The 21793-nt window shown below is 36.2% G+C and overlaps 1 protein-coding gene across 1 annotated transcript; it reads right to left on the bottom strand.

Annotated features, from left to right (window-relative positions):
* Nucleotides 1-5507: 5507 nt before the first annotated feature.
* Nucleotides 5508-20671, bottom strand: LOC144956474 (ATPase inhibitor mai-2, mitochondrial-like). Its single transcript, XM_078886994.1, has 6 exons — nt 20517-20671; nt 14966-15008; nt 12725-12750; nt 10535-10598; nt 7933-8013; nt 5508-6073 (listed from the first exon to the last, which is right to left on the bottom strand). The coding sequence occupies exons 1-6, from the start codon at nt 20567-20569 to the stop codon at nt 6008-6010; spliced, it is 333 nt and encodes a 110-aa protein (XP_078743120.1). The 5' UTR covers nt 20570-20671; the 3' UTR covers nt 5508-6007.
* Between the last annotated feature and the right edge of the window lie 1122 nt (nt 20672-21793).

Genomic DNA, 21793 nt, shown 5'->3' on the forward strand with positions numbered 1-21793 from the left:
TTCTTGATTTATATATCATTTTTCATTTCTCAATTAGACGAACGCGCTCACGTACCTCGATTGATTCAAGAGTTTAAAACACAGATTTCGTTTTTTTGATTGTGAGTCCGGACTTACTAAGGAATTCATGAGCATTGAGAAAGTGACGTAACTATACATACAAGGCCTCGTGGTCCAAGTCACAGGGTTGTTGGTATTACACAACCATTCGTCGCTTTTGGTCAACCGTGGTCTTTGAAGTTACAGGTTACACTACATTTACACTACACCGGTGATGCCTGATCATAAATCAAGAGATGAGCTGACACATGTTGACAAGCGAGCTATCAAAAGAGCAATCGTTGATTGGTCAAAAATCTCAGAATCTCATATAAGGACATTAAATCCGGAAAGCAATATCCACCACCTGTCTGTGGACAGAACTTTTATGATGAAATTAGGGCTCTGTAAAGTGTTATATCATGGTAGGCCCCTCTTTCTATTCTGGCGTTGATCTAGACGACGATAGCATTTCGGATGCCATTATGACAAATGGGCAGAGTTAAAGCTTCCAACCAATCCCAATCGTCGTCTAGTCACTAAATGAGTGAAAGAGGTCTTGAGCTGTGGCGTCGGATCCGTTATGGTACGGGCCTGTATAGTATAAAACTAATGGTCGTACAGGGCTTGTCATTAAGGGCTCAATAACAGCACAAGGATACCACGACTCAATCCTGACACAACGCGTTAAGTCCTTTTTTTTTCAGGCAATTTAGAGGGCGTCAATTCTGCCGTTCTCTGGAAGAAAAATCCATACTCAAAAATTTGGCAAGGAAACTCGTTTACAAATATCAATCGATTTATATGACCCTCATCTTGACAACAATTCTCAAACCTGGGACTTCGCGATGAAAGTGGAGAAAAAAAACAAACAGAGACGGGCGGTGCGTAGAAGCGTGGCCTTCGTAGTTATGGCCTGACACTGACCAAAAATTGACGCCAAAATGCCAGTCTTTTGCCACAAAAGAAAACAAATCGTGAGTTGTATTCAATAGTTCAACCAATGAAATAACTTGTTTCCATGAGCTCTACTAACAACTCACTAGACGGTGCAAAAAACAAAAAAACAAAACAAATAATGACGTCAAACTGCCAGTCCTTTTGGATTTCAGTGTCAGGCATTACAATGGCTACGGTCGAAGACGGAGAAATGTATTGGAGGAAGGGAAGGAAAAGGAAGTCATTATCTTCGTTACTTCACTCTGATATCACAATTTTTCTTCCCCTCTCCACACAAACTGTCCTTCCCCCCCCCCCCCCCCCCCCCCCCCCCAGAATGCCGTATGCCACGAGAGAAGAGAAAATGCTTTACCACAATGGAGAAGTATTTTTACAACCACAAAACTGGACAGTGCGAGACATCCCTGTATTCCGGATGTAGACACAAAGGCTTCGATGACGAAACTTCCTGTTTGAACAGCTGTGGAGGGCAAAGCGGTTCAAATTAATATCGGAACGTCCAACATAACAAAACGCATTTTCTAATTTCGGCCAACGATTTTTGACGTCAAATATCGACGAGTGTCTAAAACTCCTTCAATTGTGACTCAGCGTCTCAGAACGGTATTATGTCGAAAATATTCCAAACGGCAAAAAGAGTTTGATAACAGAATTATAATGAGAAACTACGAACCTCGAATTTTTAACGTCAGAAATGTTATTATTTATTCCTCACCAAAAAGATGTGAAATTAAACTTAACTTTCATTTTTCTGGCCTATATATATATATATATATATATATATATATATATATATATATTATATATATATATATATATATATATATATATATATATATATATATATAATATATATTTTTAAATATATATATATATTATATTTAAATATATATATATATTTTATATATATATATATATATATATATTATATATATATATAATATATATATATATATATATATATATATATATATATATATATATATATATTTATATATATATTATATATAATATATATATATATATATATATATATATATATTCCGGTAATTAATTCACCTAGCCATAATACCTCTTTGAGACCGTAGGTTACAATTTGAGAATTCATATCAAAATTTATGCACAAAAGTCTACCGGCGCTAACTTCATCAATAAAAATAACAAAAAAAAAAAATAAATTATGTTCTGTTAAATGTTGCTTTATCGGTGTCCATCTTTGTATGGCTGATTAACTATCAGGGGATTGTGTGTGTGTGTGTGTGTGTGTGTGTGTGTGTGTGTGTGTTTATTTGTTTTTATTATTATTCATGAAGAAAAAAGGGAGGGGGGGGGGGCGGTGCGGGAGGCGGTTGTGCGCATGAAGAACTGAAGAAGCACGTAGGTAATTCGCAGCGTAAACTGTAATAGAAAAAATCAAACTCAAACAATAACTTAAAATGTAAAAAACAAAAATAATCATGTGAAAATGACAAACAAACAAAAACCCATCCATCTTGTTTGGATAAACAATGACAATAAAAAGTGACCGGAAGGATATTTTCTCAAGTCACCAAAAAAAAAAATTTTAATGAGCTTTTATATAGCGCAATATCCACTCAATTTGCTTTACAAAGGTCCCTGACCAACAGCAACACGTAACAAGTAGAACGAGTTTTTTTTTATGTTTTTGTGTTTTTAAGGGGTTTACGGCGCTTGCAACACATTTAGGTTATATCAGCGCCAGTAAAAAGGAAGAAAATGGGATAGTAAAAAGTTCTAGAATTATAATTAAAGCACCCAAGAAAAAGTAAGATATAGGGGAACTGGGAACAAATAGGGATCAGATGTAGATTCCAAGAGCATACCACCAATATACTTAGTCTGAGATCACCTATACTATAAGTCTCACCCGGACACAAGCACAAAATCCAACAAAGAGGAATACACTCAAATGCTTACATTAAACATTTGAAAATAACAAATAAAATAATACATAACAGAGAAATGATTTACAAGAAAAAAAAATATCATCTCCCAAAACAATAACTAAGCATTTGACTGTTTCCCTCCCAGCTAGGACTCCGGCCAGGGTCAGGACAAAACCAAGTAATCTCATTCCAAGACAAAGACAGAAAGCATGTTGGAAAACAGATAAGGGGATAGAAGACACACAATGTACCCCCCTGCCCACTATGGGAGGTCAGGAACCCCTCCCAGAGAAGTAGAACGAGACATGACGCCTGTTAGACGACATTACACATTTTTTCCCACAGAGACGATGGTGTTTACGACCAGGTACTCATTATACACCTGAGTACGGTGAGAGAATGTGAGTAAAGAGCCTTTTACAAGGTCTCAACTATGCGCCGAGGATTCCGGCCATGGCCAGGAAAAAACCAAGTGAGTTCATTTCAAGACAAAGGCAGGAATCAAGTTGGAAAAAAGGTATAGGAAAATAGAAGACCTAGTAAGTGACCTCCCTTTCCTTCATGGGAACACAAAAGATGTAATGGGCATGATCTATATTAACTTTCCATGTGCCTGAGGTCATTGGTCACATTGCAACATGTGATCAAAGTGACCTACATAGTGACAAGTGTTCACAGATTTTGAACTATCAAGCATTGCGATTGGTCATTGTGTTCAGCTTAACACACGGGTATGTTTACAACTTTCATAAACAAAGCAGCCTGTCAACATTTGTTCAAAAATGTCCAATCGATGGACAGCAACACATCACGTGATTGATGACTCGGTTGGACGAAAACATGAAAAAAGATCGCTCCCATTTAAATGTACAGACTTTTCGTATAGTCACAGATTGTGGACAATGGACCAAAACTCATGAAAACTGAGCGAGTAAACGAGGAATTTCAATATCGCCCGCCCAAGCTCCTGATATCAGGAGCCGCCTGATATTTTCCTGTCTTCGTGTCCTAGGATTATCGTGGGTGATTAGTTTTCACCGAAGTCCCTCTCTTTCTATTGAGTAAAGTTCACTCATTTATTTGTGTCCACGTGTCTGTGTGTGTGTGTTTGTGTTGTCTCAGATCCGAAGCGTAGCAAATAACTGTACGTCTAAACGAAATTTATCTCATCTACATATATTATGTCGATTCACGGTGACCCACATCCAACGCGTCTAATCTATGTTCGTCGGACCGTGTATGAAAAGTCTATGTCTAAATGGGCCATAAGAATTTCGCGGCGCTTGTGGCACATTTAGGTCATTTCAGCGCCAGAAAAAGGAAGAATAGGGGATAGAATTTTTTTTTAGATTAACAATTAAAAGCACACGATAACAGTATGACAAAGGATGATGGTTCAAATTGGGAACAGATGTAGATTCCTAGAGCATACTTGTCAGTGTACTTGTTTGAGATCACATAAAAGTCTCCTCCAGACACAAGCACATGGTCATACTAAGAGGAAAACTCAAATGCTTACATTATACACACAAAAACAACAAACATATATAACAATACATAAGAGATATAATTTATTTGACCATTTCGGGGGGCCTGTAAGCCCAGTTGGTAGAGCACTCGATTCACACGCAAAGGGTCCGAGATCGATACCGGGTGCAGTCGAGATTTTTTTCTGACCCCCTCCCCCCCCCCCCCCCCCCCCCCCCTGTCCACCCAGCAGTGAATGAGTAGCTGAGTTTGGCGGAAAGTAATTGGAGCTAGACTAGCGTCCTATCCAAAAGGATAGCAAACAATTTCTATGATCCGTTTCACAATAGAGAAACTGGGATAACCTTCTGCTCCATGGGCCGAACGGCTCTGAATGACTTTTTATTTTGGACCATTTCTCTCTCAGTCAATGTCTCCGACAAGGGAAAAGACAAACAAGACAGTGACAAAAAGCAAGTTGGAAAACGGATATAGGGGTATATAAGAAACAGTAAGTGACCTCCCTACCCACTATGAGGAGTCAGGAACCTCACCCAAGAAAGCATGTTGGAAAACGGATATAGAAAACACAGTAAGTGACCTCCCTACCCACTATGGGGAGTCAGGAACCTCACCCAAGAAAGCGTGTTGGAAAACAGATATAGGGGTATAGAAGACGCAGTGACCTCCCTACCCACTATGGGAGGTCAGGAACCTCATCCAGTGGAGGACAGAAGAGCCCAGCAAGTCATCAAAAGAGTGAGACCAAGAGTAGACAATAGAAGAAATGTACGCCTACTACATGTCTAGTCTGACTGGGACAAAAATCATTGCCTTACCTAGATCTCTTGGTCAATTCATCCCATTCCAGGAAAAGGTAAAAAGCCACTGGACCTTGGCGAAAGCATAGAAATATCCCTCAACAACCTCCCCACGTCCAACAGGCGTCGTTTCTCATCCCACACGTTACGTGTTGCTATTGGCTGAGGACCCCTTGTAAAGCGCTTTGAGCATGTTTAAGAGATGTACGATATATACGATATATTGCTCTATAAAAAGACTCAAGTTTTTTGGTTTTGTTTTTTTAATGTTAAATTGAAATCACCCTGGAATAATATAAGGACAACAAAAATGTCTGAGCTCCATCTCCATTTTATTCACTGTATAATGTATGTAAAGCTTATCTCAAAAAGAATTTCTCTCTCTCCACCCACACACTCATTCAAAATCAACCACAGCATACATAAACATGAGCACACATTGACCATAAAGATTCACAGAAAGATTTATATCGAAAACTTGTAGACTCAATATCAACATACAAGAAATAATTTTCGGACGACATATGAAAATATATATCTTTCAAAAGCCATCACTGTTTTATCACCTCCAAATAAAGTTTTAAAAAGATATACAGTGAATAAGGTTTAAAAAACAAACAAAAATTTGTTAATGACATAATGCAAACAAATAATACTTCTACTGTGCGATTTTTTGTCCTAGTTCTGACGTCAATCAATACTTGAAACCTAGAACAAAAAAAAACAAACAAAAAAACAAATCTGAAAGATGACGAAGTCTTGGAGAGGTATATCCCACACTCCCAAACAACTGCTCGCTGTTGTCACAATTAATTAATCAGAATCCTCATTATCCTTCTTGAGACGATGCATCTGTTTCTTGTGTCGCTTGATGGCCTCCTGATTAGTAAAGGGAGCAACAATGGGATGGAAAAAAATATATATATTAGAATGACAAATCTAACTTTCAATGGTTTAAATATCGCGAAGCCCCAGGTTTGAGAGTTTTTGCCGAGATGAGGGTCGTTTAAATCGATCGATATTTGAAGAACGATTTTCTGACCAAATTTTTTAATATGGCTTTTTCCAGAGTATGACAGAGTAGCCCTACTCACTGGATTCTAGCCCACTCTTGGAAGAAGCCAAAAAGCGTGCTAGAATCTGAGCATTCTGAAATGCAATGCTCATCTAAGGTAATTCAGTCACCCAGTTCCAGCAAAATGTATTGCAGAGCATGCTAGAATTCGGTGTGCTTGAATCCAACAAGAACTGTAATAGACATCCACGATAGACATCAGATCAATAAAACCATTGATTCCACAAGGAAAATAAAACTTGACATTGCTATTAAGCTTGTCCTGCATTTAACGCCAAATGACTCTCCGAATAAGTCTTGTGATATCCTGGCTGATTGTATTCAATCTGTGCGGCTATGTGGTCTAGTGGTATGACACTTCCTATCGGATTGAAAGGTCCTGGGTTCGAGCACGTTCGGTGTATAGTTGAGTCCTTGGAAAAGGCTCTTTACTCACATTATCTCTCAGGTGTAAAATGAGTACCTGGCTGGTGATAGCATTGTCTCTGTCCAAAAAAAATTGTAATATCGCCTAACAGATGTCATGTCTTGTTCTACATGTTATGTGTTGCTGTTGGTCAGGAAACCTTTGTAAAGCACTTTTAGCACATTTAGTGGATATTGCGCTTTATAAAAGCTTGCTTTTTCTACTGTTTTTTTTTTTTTTTTAAATTCATTTCACAATACAATACTCGCTGGATTCTTGTTGCCAAATTCTAGCACTCTGCAATATGGCACGTTGGAGCTGGGTGAACAAATTTCATCTACATAAGTCGTTACCTCCCACAAGCATCGGATATCGACACGCTAGAGTTCTAGCACACGTTTTGGCTTCTCCTAAGAAATTGGTAGAATCAAGCGAGCTCTGTATTGAGAAAAAGGCTAATTCCGTAGTCAACAATTTAAGACTTTGATGAGCATGCGTTATCGTTATCAAACTGTAATTTTTAAAATTCCAAAGATTTTACTCCAGTGGCATAGCGGCCAACTTCTTCAGAGAACTAAAACAGGACACCCAAACTTACAATACTGTCACGACCCAAAACAACAGTATGCTTGGACTATTATATAATATAATCTAAATTTAGAGCTTGGTCTTTCCTTGTTTTGATTTGCTAGTCATAAAAAGCATAATCCTGAGACATGCAAGAGTCAGTTCCATACGCTTTTTTTTAAACTTAAATTTTTTCTTCGATGGCCAAACTGGGACAGTCACGATTTTATCAAGATGTTTGGCCACTATGAAGTATGGTAAGGATATTATAAAGAACAATGCTTGACATAAAATATTCCCTTAGCCTTATATCAGTAGTTCTCTCTTTAAGGGGAAAAAAAGTGGGGTGTAATTTTTCCATTGATTTTTTATTTGGACCAGTGTGTCCATTTAATTGTGCTTGATTGGAATTAGGAAAATGTTTAAATATCTGCAGTTGAAAACAAACACAGCTAAAAATAAATTCTATCAGATGCTGAACAATGTCAGTTTAACAATGTTTAGACCTATTGCATTGCTATCAAGAGAAAGAGAAATTTCTATGACATGTACATTATGAATAATAAATCCACTTGAAAGGAACATAACTTATAATTTAACTTTTCTAACAACTACCAAAACATTACTATGCTCATCGTCAAAACCATCGCTCCGATTGCACCACCCCCATTACTCTATGATAAAACAAACCATGTGTCTCTGGATTTCCCTCTCATGGTGATCCACCTCATCCTCCATCATCTCCTTCAGCTTCTCAAGCTGCTCTTTTTGCTGGAGTGAGAAAGAAAGAAAGACAAAGAAAAATTTGTCAAAGTAACAATAACAATAACAATAACGATATTGAAGACACACAACAAAATCATCAATAGAACCAATCTGGATTAGTTTAGAGAACGAAGCCTAAAGGTGACAAAATAGTGAGAGATAAAAAGAGAAAGAATTGAACGATTGCCTTCAAGACCCATTTTTACTGCATTAACCCACACTTTTAGAGCAATTGAGATAAATTATCATTGGTACTCGAGCTAATTTGTGGAGAGTGGGGAAACTGCACCTATTTGTTTCACTCCACATCAAATCTCTCACTGTCAGTACATTTGATTGGGGGGGGGAGGGAGGGAATTCCTCCATTGACTCCAAAATCAAGGATCCGAGGAAAACCATTGGTATTGTCAAATGATCTCAACAAACAACAACTGAGCTTTTAAATTGCGCAACATCCACCAAACGTGCTCATAGCGCTATGCGATAAGAACAGCAACACATAACATAAAGAACGAGACATGACGCCTGTTTGGCGATATTACAATATTTTTCGACAAAGAAAGACAGAGAAAACGCAATTAACGACCAGGTACTCATTTAACACAAGAGCACGGTGAGAGAATGTGAGTAAAAAGCCTTTTCCACGGACTTAGCTAGGCGCCAAATGAGGCTCGAACCCAGGACCTTTCGATTTTAAAGCGTGTCAGCGAGCGTCATACAGTGGAACCTCCCGATTATGACACCTCTGAATAGCGACAACCTCCTGATAACGACATTGACCCATGGTCCCAATTTTTTTTCTATTTAAGATCAGGAAAAAAAACCTACAAATAACGACGCACTTTTTGATAAAACCTCCAAATAACGACATCATTTTTGGCGATTTTCAGCAGTTTTCATAGATATCTGATACTAAAAATACCGAGTATGAGTACTCAAAGTTTATAAAAACGATTACTGCTTGAACCAATGAGAACGCAGCTTTTGAACCCAATGAGAACGCAGCTTTTTTTGACGAATCTTGGCTGATATGCATTAATAAAAACCAAGGTATAAGTGTAAGCAAGTAAACACAAAATCTTGGAAAATGTGATATTATGTGGTGATAGTAGTAGCAATAGTAGTAGTAGTAGTAGTAGTAGTAGTAGTAGTAGTAGTAGTAGTAGTAGTAGTAGTAGAAGTAGTAGTAGTAGCAGTAGTAGTAGTAGCAGTAGTAGTAGTAGTAGCAGTAGTAGTAGTAGTAGTAGTAGTAGTAGTAGTAGTAGTAGTAGTAGTAGTGTTTTTATGGGAGGAGGAGGAGGAATTTTATCTAACTCGCAGCATCCGAATTACCTGTTTTTGTTTGTTTTAAAGGGTTTTACAGCGCTTGTGACACATCTATGTCATATCAGCGCCAGTAAAAAGGAAGAATATTGGATAGTAAAAAACATTCTAGATTTACAATTGAAATGACATAAGAAAAAGTAAGACAAAGGGGAATGGTTTAAATAGGGAACAGATGTAGATTCCAGGAGCACACTATCAGTGTACTCAGTTCAGATCACCTAAAAGTGTCATCCAGACACATGCCCAAGAACCCTCTAAGAGGAATACACTACAATGTTTTGTTTGTTTTGTCATTGTTAATAAAAACTGGTCCCGCGAGCCTTACCACACCACTTTGTCCGCCATCTTGGAAACCTCTAAATAACGACATAAAAACTTGGTACCGTGGCATGTCGTTATCGGGAGGTTCCACTGTACTTCAAGACCACATAGCCACACAACAAAGCTGAATCAATTTTTGTGAAAAATTTACATAAAGACCACAGCCTTGTTTTCATAGCTGCCAACCCACCAAGCTTATTAAGAGGGAGTTTTGGTCAGAAAATCAGGGAGATTCAGAAAAAATCAGGGAGATACAAAAATGCTTATGAGTACGGTACTCTCAATCTGAATAATTTAATTACAATCGATATCAGCCATGTAGAGCTATTTAACTTCACTAAAAAGAACGGATTTGGTATCAGCCTTTCCGATTATAAATTTTCCACAATACCAAACGACTTAAACTCACTTCCGTTTACAAAATGGAGGACCGGAATTTCACGTACATTACCGAAAGAACCGAAAAGACCCGCATGGTAGGCTAACATGGGTTCTAGGCCTGGGCCTACAGTAAAGCGGTACTGCACGATAATGCGGGAGATCGGTGTGACGGGCGTGAGTGCGGGAGACGAACTAAAAATGCGGGAGTCTCATCCTACATGTTAAGTTGCTGTTGGCTAGGGATCCCTTGTAAAGCGCTTTGAGCATGCTTAGTGGATATTGCTCTATATAAATATACAAGTTTTCTTTTGAAATTTTAGAATCCTGTAACCTCAATAGCCTCCCTGGTCTCACTCTCAATCATAGCATGGAAACGTTGCTCTTGCGAGTGGCAAATGATCTCCTTGATATTGTTGATATAAACTTATTAAACATTTTCTATTTTGGTAGCTCTTTCAACAGTTAATTACGAAAGAGACCAAATTACTGTACCCCTTACCAGCTGACGGAAATACTGTTCCTCATGAGCAGCCTCCATTTTGCCGAAAGAACCACCAGCTTCTCTGTGAAGAAAAAAATATGTTTTTTTGCCTTTATAATATAACAAGTCATATTAAAATATCAATAGACAAGACATTTGATCGTGAAATGCACATAGGGAGTCAAAATTTACAAAAAATAGATTTTGTTTTTGTTATTAAGGGTTTTACTGCGCTTGCAACACATTAAAGCCATATCAGCGCCAGTAAAAAGGAAGAAAATGGGATAGTCTAAAGTTCTAGAATTACAATTAAAGCACCCAAGAAAGGTCAGGCAAACGGGAATTGGTTCAAATAGGAAATAGATGTAAATTCCAAGAGCACACAATCAAAATACTTAGTTTGAAATCACCAAAAAGTCCCATCTGGATCCAGCACAAGTGCCTACTAAGAGGAAAACACGCAAATGTTTATAAATCTATAATATGTAAAAATAACAATACAGTGCATAACAGAGAGATGATAAACAAGTAAAAAAATATCATCTCCCAAAACCATCAATACATTTGACTTTCCCTGTCAGCAAGGGTATCCGGCCAGGGCCAGGATAAAACCAAGTAATCTCATTCAAAGACAAAGACAGAAAGCAAGTTGGAAAACAGATATAGGGGGATAGAAGACACAGTAAGTACCTCCCTGCCCACTATGGGAGGTCAGGAACCCCACCCAGCAAAAATAGATTAGTTCTATCTCAGCCACTATCATCATTAACTTGAGCATTGTTGTTATTATCACCATCATCAATGGCAAATACAGTGCCTATAAACCAGAGCTGCCAACTTGAAATGTCAAAAATTCGTAGTTTCCAAGGGGGAGAATGAAAATAAAACAATAAATAACATTAGAGATCAATTATTTGCCCTCAGCGTAATCATAATATGCTCCAAAGTCCTAAATACAGTTTCTAAGCAACAAAACTCTTCTTTTAAACAAGGTTTATAGAATCAAAAGCGTTTATGCAGTTCTCTAGCTGGAGCCAAAAATTTGTAATTCTACAAATTATTCGTAGCACTAAGCAGGTCTACTATAACACTTATCCATGTCAATGTGTAGAATGGAGAGCTAAAATGAGTAAGATTTTGAAACAATGTGTACAATCCTGAAATTCTGATGATGGGCAACAAGACCATACTAGCAATATATTGATATTTGAATTAATGAATAAACTTACTAACTCTTCACAGACTATATAAAGAGTATCGACTTCCAGAATCAATGTATAAATCAGATAGGACCCAGCTGGATAATATTTCATTAAACTTGCAACATGAACTTCTGGGTCAAAAATTAAATCATAGCATTTAAGTATACTAAAGCAGTGTATGACTTAAAATATTGTTCAAACTATATAGAAATTGAACAATGTGTTAGATCTTCAGCAGAAAGCGTTCAATGAACAAAAATATGTCTGAATTTGCATTTTTTTTTTTTACATAAGGTTGGCTGTACTGCAAATGTTAAGTTAGGAGGTAATATTAATCGTGGTTGTGTAGAAACATGATTTGGATCATTTTACAAGAATCCTACAATAAATACAACAATGTCATGCTGAATATCGCTTATGTAAAACTTGGGACAATACACCAAAGGTGGACTGTAAGTAAAGGGAAGAAGAAGAAGAAACTCTCAATAAGACTAGTATTAAAGACTTTAAGAGACTATTTTTGCTTGGACAACTTTGACCAAGTCAATGATGTTGGGTCTGTTCTTTATGCCGGGAATTATCTTGTCAATTTTGTCTTCAGCTTGGCTGATGATGTCTTTTAGCCTGAGTTTATCCCGGTTTCTATGGTGTGAGACAGACTATATAGCATTTGCTTGCCACCCTTTGGAAAGGATATTAGTCAACTGCAAAGTATTTTCTAATATAAAAATTAAGGGTGATGTTGGACAATGCTTTATCATAATAATCAAAATCATCATCATTACTATTATTGGTATTAAAAACTAGTACAAAAATTAGAAGAAAAGAATGACCTTAAGGGAAGTGTTTGTACTGAATGGAATATTTTCTCAGTCAATTGCTTACAATTTTGTGAGCAAGAAAGATCCCACACAAATTTGCAAGAGATCTATTCCATACAAAAACCTAAATAAACAAAGAAAAATTAAATAAAAATTTTAAAAAAGAAATAGAAATGCCGTCCTACCTCACAGATCCACCACTGCCACCACCCTGTGAGATGAGAACAAAAGCATCATGGGAAATGAGAACACATTTAGTTCGAAAGGAAGCCTTTCTGGATAATATTTTTTACATACATAAGTAACAATAACGTTCTCCCTCCCTCCTCCTCTCTCTCTCTCTCCCTCTACTCATTTCTCCACTTTTACTAGCTTAGAAATTTTAATGCAAAATAGCTGAATTTTTGCCATCTTAGATATATTGTAGCAATCATGACTATGAACATTTTTGTTTTCTATTTTTGTAGGAAATACTACTCTTAAATCAAAGCCCTATCTCTACTGAGTAAATATCTTTTTGAATTTTGAAAATCCATTCATAAATAAACAAGTTATGCAGTTTCAAAGGTGTCATTTATTTGGATGACTCACAAAGAGAAAAAAATACGGAAAGTATGGGACGCTTTTTCTGCGTTTTATTCTGGTTTGTGGCTGTATCTCGCTTAATAAGTGGATTTAGATATTAAAACTTGGCAATTTTATGGCAAAATTATCAGAAAATATGATGAATACATCAGAAGAGTTCTAACTTGTATAGTTTTAGAGCTGTATGGCTAGGATCAACTATAATTTTGTTTTAAAATATACATAATATTGATCATTTGGAACTTTTCCGAAGTGTAATTTTGTGTCTATAACCCATATAAATGACACTAAAAATGCCTGCTAAATTATTATCAATCAGTCCTGTGAGACCATGGCTTATATTATTTCTAAATTCTGGTATTTATTTGAGAGAGAGAGAGAGAGAGAGAGAGAGAGAGAGAGAGAGAGAGAGAGAGAGAGAGAGAGAGAGAGAGAGAGAGAGAGTGTGTGTGTGTTAATCTACTATCCCTATGACATAACAATGAAACAATACCTTAATTTTTAAAAAGCACGCGAGGATTTGTGCCGTCAATCATCACGAACAAGGTTGCCAGATGGCCATGTGTGTGGCCAAATATATAATTTTGTTTCTTTTATTAAATTTTATTCATCTATTTTAGTCTCAGTGACATTTATCCTAGTCTATTCAATTTTCTGTTTGTTAAAATTTAGTTCATTATAAGTGGGCCAGTCTTCATAGTGAAAGCCATATGATTTTCTATTTAGCTACTTTTGAAGTCAAATTTGGTCAGGTTAAAGTCTAGCCATCTGGCAACCATTGCCTCGTTCACGTCTTTTTCGTGTCGCGCGATGGGGGAGCAAAATTGCCGTCTCCATATTTTCACTCATTGAAATGCAAATTGGGTTGATGTTTTGTGAGAATACGGGAAAAGTACTTATCATAATCTAATGAAATTTGAAATATAAATAGAAGAAATGTGCATATATAACCTTATGAGCGAAAAAAAATCTCTCCTCTTTGTAGTTTTAGAAATATTGTACTCCAAAGAGTAAAAATCTATTTTTAACAGTCTTCTGGTAATCGTACGAGTTTTGTCGCTTGACATAATCTAAAATGACCTCTTTTCTAACTGTGTGCCAACTTTCAGTCATATTCATAGATAAACAGTGTCGTAATTAATTTTTAAAAATAGTATGTACGGAACAGCTTCGTCCCATATTTTGTTGCAAATTTGGGCACTTCGTGAGCAAAAAAGAGGCCCAAGGCCCAAAGATTTGTGCGGGATAGTCATTGCTATATATTGAAAGGGCAACCAACAGACAACTTGTTTTTATGTTCATTATTAAGGGTGTTAGGGTGCTTTCGAAACTTTTAGGGCACAACACCGCCGGTAAAAAAGGAGGAAAATTGGATAAAAAAAATAAATCTAGGTTTACAATTAAAAGCATACAAGGGAAAGAAAGATAAAGGGGAATTGGTTCAAATACGGAATGGAAGCACACTATCGGTGTTTAGTTTGAGATCACCTAAAAGTCTTAACCAGACAAGCATTGGACCTCACTAAGAGGAACACACTCAAATGTTTATAATTTATATTCCAAATAAAGTGCACAAAAGAGAGAAAAAGGAAAAAAAAATCATCTCCCAATACTAATACTATACACATTTGTTGCCCTCTCAGCCAATGACTCCGGCCAGGACAATGCCAAAAAGGCAAACAAAAAACAACATGAAACTCTAGGTGTATTATTATCAATCTTCGAATTTCTAGTTGGATATTTAAAAAGAAAAGTGTCCTTTATATTTCTTTTTTTTTTAAAGCTTTAATGAATGAAACATGAGAGATGAGTAACAAAATTAAAAACCATCCTGGACATACCTTTCCAGCACCATCTCCGAACTGGCCAGACATTGCACGCACTCTGTGGGTAAATAAAAGACAATTAATAATAATAATAATAATGCTGAAAACTTATATAGTGCTGTAACTCCGAGACATCAGAATCTAAGCGCATATATTACAAATGATTTTTCGCTAAAACATACAAACTCACACACAAACACCTATCTTGCTTCTCATATCATCTACTAAAATCGAAACAGATAAGTTTTAGGTGAACGTTCAAAAATAGACAAAGCTTCTTTTTTATGAATGCTCTGTGGTAAGGCGTTCCCAACAGAGGGTCCAAAATGAGAAAAGGATCTCATTCTAGCTTTTTTGCATATTGGAAAACTACGGTCAAATTGAGCGGCTATGTGGTCTAGTGTTATGACACTCGCTTTCGGATAGGAAGGTCCTTGGTTCGAGCCTTGCTCAGCACATAGTTGAGTCCTTGGAAAAGGCTCTTAAATCACATTCTCTCACAGTACTCTGTTGTAAAATAAGGACCTGGTCGTTAACAGCATTGTCTCTGTCAAAAAAAATATGTAATATTGCTTAGAAGGCGTCTATTTCTGTTTGTTTGCATTTTGATTATATCCTTTTTAGACACTTTTTGAGATCGGAGTGGGGACGAATATGACAATTTGCTAGAACTAAGAGAGAGAGAGAGAGAAAGAGAGAGAGAGAGAGAGAGAGAGAGAGAGAGAGAGAGAGAGAGAGAGAGAGAGAGTTTAAAAAAAAAAAGAGGTGAGGGGAGGATGGATAGGACATTTATCCCTTGCACCGTTCTGTAAAAAGAAGACGGAATGTAAAAAAAAATTTAAAAATTGGTGGAACCAGGATTTGAACCCGCAACGTCGATTCTGTTAAAACTTCCAGGGAAGACGATTAAACCATTCGGCCATGATCCCCACTTCGAAGTCGATGCATATTGTGTATATGTAGTAACAACTGATTTAATGTTGGTTAAATTTGTTTTTTATAGGTATTTTATTAACTTTCCTTATTTCTATGCATTTGGAAACATTCCATATTATGGAATGTGGATAATTGTTTAAAAGAGCGGAGTTTCAAATGTCTGTCTGGGAATAACGAATGTTGGTTGGGGGGGGGGGGGGGGGGTGGTTATTTTTAGGTAATAATCCTGCGCCTCCCCACCCACACGAAAAAAATGTCAGAGAAAAGTTATCGACCGGTCGCCCACACAAAATTTTATTTTATTTTTTAACAATATTTTTAGATTTTTGCTTGGATAACACGATTTTGGTCTTCAGACACAAAACCATGGAACTGTTTCTTGTACTGTTATGATGTTGAGGAGGGCAGTTTTTGTTATTGTTGGGAAATTCCACGAAAATGTCAACCGAAGGGGTGTTTTATAAATTCTTAATAACATATTAAAATTTGGTACCAATTTGTTGGAAAATCATTCAGGATTATGAATATAAGGATATTTCGTGCATATTTGTGGTACAGGATGCTTATTGTAGCTTTATGTAAGGGCATCCCCTATTTGAAGAACGAAAAGAATATTTTCTCAATATTATAAATCTTGCAACTTCTACAAAATTATAGCCACCTTTGCTGTTGTTTATTGATATTAAAACAATTATAAGTATCAGGAACCTATATAAACATTCAAATTTGCGATTTTAATGAAATGTTGTCCTCATCGGTCGCTTTAATGACCTTGGGAAATTGTATGTCAGTCCGTTACCATTAAAACAGTATTTTTTCATCTACGAAAGATGTGATAGTTGTACAGACTCACTATTTCAGATTTTCTGTTCTTACATGAATGGCTTTAGCACTGTAAGATAATTTTTCAAGAAATTTATCATTTAAGGTACTTTTGTTGGGTAACGGACTGACAGTAACACTGACTAATTCTATTTTAATTAAAAAACAACATATACAAGTTGTTTTTTAAGTCTCAAGAGTAATGCCCACTCCAATGTGTTTCAACTGATCAGGCAGCCATTTTATAAACATTTGGATCATAAAATTTCAAACACTGGTCTTCAACATAAAGCCTGCTATTTTGCAATAGGTAAGTTGAATCTTTTAAAGTTTATGAATCTTTTGATCACTTGAAGATTTTTGCTATGTTTGAATTGAGGGAAAAACACTGTTTATTGTTCTATATCCTTATGACAATGGAGCCAGTAGTAGTCTTCTGTTAAAGTTAAAGGGGCAAGAAACCCTGGGAGAAAAAAAAAAGAAATCAAACATTTAAATTAATGTGAAAAACTTTTGAGTCACTGAGGCTTTAAAAGTAGTGGGTCTGCAAGCTGTTTAGCTGTGTATAATGTCAATATTTTAGTTGTTACAAAGTAATGTGATACAAGTTAGAAATGAGTTTTATTTTCTTAGTTTTGCTATATTATTTTTAAGAAAACGATTTGCTTTTTATTCCGATTTGACTTTCATAGCTTATGATGTAATTTCACTCAATTTCTTTATTCACAGGTTCAAGATGCCTGATCTATCCATGGTTCAAATTATCAAGAAAGACTGAAAACTGATGGGCATTACGACATTGTTTAGGAAAAAGATAGGCAACAAAAGCAGGAGTCTCAAAGAAAACTTGAAAGTGATTGTAAAGGACGCTTAAAAGAAATAATGGGATTTTTCAAGCAAAATGGAAAAAAAAAAGAGAAAAGCCGATCAATCTACAACTACAACTCCAAAAGAAAGTAAACCAAGCACACCTAACTCCACATTTGCCTCACATTTCAGCACAGGAAAGTAAAATACTGAATTCAACTTTGGGTTTGAGTGTCTACAATCCTCCCAAAAATTAAAAAAAAAAATTAAACTATGCCTGTACCGCTAAGGGCATCCAATACATCAACCAATTGTTTTTTTTAATATTTTTATCATGGAACTGGGCTTTCAAGATGAAATAAAATAATTTGATCGAAAATTTCTATTTGGACAAGAAGTTCTCTTGGCGAGCACCAAGGGAAAAAAATTTCATAATTGTGAGAGATGAAAAAAGAGAAAGGACGAAAATTCAAAAAATTTCCTGTAAAAAACCCTGAAAAAGAGGTTGTCAATTGTTAGTGAATTTCATCCAGGAATCAAAATTGGCTTAAGTTTATTTTGCTCCCTCAGAACCTCAGAATGTACTTCTAAGAGAAATCCCACAATCTGCATAGGAAAATTGTAACAATCAAGGATAAAATGGTCCAAATGAAATTTTTGAAGATCTTTCTCAGATCTTATAACTGGCTTTCTGGTCAAGTGCAGATGAGGAAGAGATTGACTGCCAATATTATCGACCAGATTGCAGTGACGATCATGGCCTATTGACAATTCCTAAGCTTGAGGAATCAAGATGAAATACAGAATAAAAATTAAGCTTCAAAAATAAGTACCAAAAGAATGTTAAACCTTCCCCAGTTTTAAAGTCCTTTCTTATCTAAATTTTTTTTTTTTTTTCGGATAATTTAATTTCATAGTTGAAATAAAGTTCCTGTTTGACTGTGACAGAATAGATTTCAACTCCACGAATCATTATTTTATTATTTAATTTTTTCAAAAGCAAAGTTGGGATTGAGGTAATCAGATGTCATCCATCGAGTTACTCATCATACCCAATGTAGCTTGACATCCATATAAATAAGAGTATTGGTTTGATCAATCACACTGGGTATTCAGTGTTGCTCATAATTACATAATTTGTTCTTTGCTCTGGATTTTATGTAGTAACTGTTATTCCGAGTAATAAAATGCAGAGGTGTCAGTCCGTTACCCTCCATTTGTCAGTCCGTTACCGACACTTTTTCAAGACTGCAGATTCAAATTTTGGACAATCTTTAAATATTGCTAGTGGGTTGTAGAACAACATCTCATGGTTACTATAAAAGAACTTATTTGTTACTGGAAGGTTTAACTTCAGAAAGTTTGATCCATCTACATATAAAATTGAAAAAGATGGATTTTCTGATGTCAGTCTGTTACCAACATTATAATGTCATAAAAATTCAAATTGATAAAGATTCATCTTTATCCTTTTGATATATGATAAGGGCGGACATGATACATGTGCATGGGAAATATTAGCTCCATACAATAAATACATTGCATTTCAGAGCACGAAATGTAAGCATTTTTGGTCTGATTTGTCAGTCCGTTACCCGTGGAATTTCCCTGGTTTTTTTTTGTTTGTTTGTTTTGTTTTTTTTTAGAGAGAGAGAGAGAGAGAGAGAGAGAGAGAGAGAGAGAGAGAGAGAGAGAGAGAGAGAGAGAGAGAGAGAGAGAGAGAGAGAGAGAGAGAGTTATCAGCCGCTAAACACAAAAAGTATTTGAATTTTAATTTTCTTTTTGTTCTTCAATTTTCTCTATGTAGTTCCAAAAATCCGGTTTCTTTTCTGGGGAGCGGGGGGTACTTACTGTTGAGTACAATGCAGTACAACGACGAATACAAAGCTTTTGTTTGTAAAGAGTTTTATGGCGCTTGCAACACATTTAGGGTGCATCAGTGTCGGTAAAAAGTAAAAAGGAAGAAAATAGGATAGTTTTAAAAATACCATCCAAGTGCGGCGGCTTTTTCTCTTTGATCTCGTATCATGGTCTCCCCTGCGCCAAACACATTGGCCGTTTGTGGGTTACCCCCCCCCCACCCCCCTCCAAATTCCCCCGTCATCAGTTTATAATTTTCTCTCCGTACCTAGAACAGAGCTCCGCATTCACTATTATCTAATATTAAATGACACTGACCCTGCCCCACCTCTAACGCATGGTAGGATGAGGCCTGAGGTAGTCTCCACTCTATCGTCTCTGTTTCTTGTGAGCTGACGCTGACAGCAGATCTTAGTTCAACTGAATGTCTCAGTAGAAAACAGGGATGTTTTAAAAGATTAAAAAGTGAGTCTGCCTATAGTACTGGTTCGTTGGATCTGAGACTGAGTCTGAGATAAGTTCGTTTGAAAAGAAGTTTTTCACTAAAGTCAATGAAGAGAAGAAAAGAAGATAAAAAGATGGGGTGGGGGGATTTTTCTGTTCACAGAATTTAGTTGTACGTTGAGTCTGACTTGTTTATTTTATATTATTGAAGCCTGCATATTTTTATCTTTTTTTTTAAAATGCATATCCAGATAATGATAACCTTAATGAATATTTTTCATTTTAAAAATATAAAACCAGTGTCTGGGGATAAACACTGCGTAAAAACAAACAGGCAAGCAATGAATAAACAGAAGTAAAAACTCGCCTCCCGCCCCAGAACATTATAAAAAAAAAACAAAGAATACTTGGGATGTAGGAGTTTTCGGAAGGCCTCGCAGGAAGAGTTTTGTGCTTGAAATCTTCACTATTAATTGTAATTGTAGCAATAAAATAGTTCAAAGCAGCAGCAGCAGCAGCAGCAGCAGCAGCAGCAGCAGCAGCAGGGCAGGCAACGACCGCAATGACGACAGTGCATGGATGAATTGTAATTGAGTAGCTAGCTCGAATTTTACTTTCTATTATCCTGTTCGCATTTGAAGTTCCTATATGCCAATTCTTCAAAAAATAATTTTATGATAGATCAATACTGACATACCCGAAGCGTGCAACGAATCCTGAACGAAATAATGCAGGGAGTTTTGTGGCCATGTTTATTACTGTTGAGTTGTAGGCTGGTAAGTTGAACTCGGCGTGAAGGTCAGGGAACGATTTGCAGCTGAGTGGGAAGGGAAGTAACCGCTGAATTTACAACAGAAACACGGAAACTAAGTGAGATAAGTGTTTCAGTATATAAATGATTGTCCCATTGACTGAAGTTAAGAAATTGTTCCAGGCAAGTAAATTAAATTCGGATCAAAAACTAGAGGTGTCCACAGACTACTAGGAGCAGACCGGTCAACAGCCACTTTTTATGGGCTAATCGCCGCCATCGTATTTAAGATGTAAGCAGTTACCGGATGAATCGAGAATAGAGAGAGACTGACGATATACGGGGTTTCCAGGAAACTGGCAGCGTAAAATTATAATAATATGAGAAAACAGTAAACATTGGCATTTCGGGACAGAATAGACGCGTTGTTAGCAAAAATTACATAAAAATAAATAAACAAATGCTGTGAGGGTGTGATGAAAGTGTGTGGACTTCATGGTCGATCAACTTGGTCATCAATACATCCAACTATTAACATGCTGGAAAAGAAGATGGGTACAAGTCACCAAGAAAGCATAATTATTTGCTCCTATACCATCAATGCCTATCGCCAGATAATTATTTACACTGACGACGGTTGGGGTTAGTTTGTTCAAATTAATGCGTTATAAAATCATTGTCACTCACTCTGTCGTTGACCACACTTAATACTGCTTGAGAGAGAGAGAGAGAGAGAGAAGGGGAGAGAGAGAGAGAGAGAGAGAGAGAGAGAGAGAGAGAGAGAGAGAGAGAGAGAGAGAGAGAGAGAGTGTGTGTGATGAACGCGCGCGCGCACACACACAGAGAGTCAAACCGTGTCGGTCAAACGCATATTCACGCGAAGATTATGCATAAAATATAACATCAATATCAAGAAATGTTTGGCTTAACTCGTTTACAGCTTCATATCAATTTTTGCGGCAATAATAATAATAATAATAATAATAATAATAATAATAATAATAATAATAATAATAATAATAATAATAATAATAATAATAATAATAATAATAATAATAATAATAATAACAATAATAATAATAATAATAATAATAATAATAATAATAATAATAATAATAATAATAAATTATTACATACAATAATCACGACAAAGAGAGAGAAACAAATGAACTTGTTAATAATAGTGATTTCGATAATAATGAATATGGTTGAAGTTACCATAC

Source organism: Berghia stephanieae, chromosome 11 (genome assembly GCF_034508935.2).
Source record: "Berghia stephanieae isolate SIO BIC M18660-M18661 chromosome 11, UCSD_Bste_1.3, whole genome shotgun sequence".
Classification (NCBI taxonomy): Eukaryota; Metazoa; Mollusca; class Gastropoda; order Nudibranchia; family Aeolidiidae; genus Berghia; species Berghia stephanieae.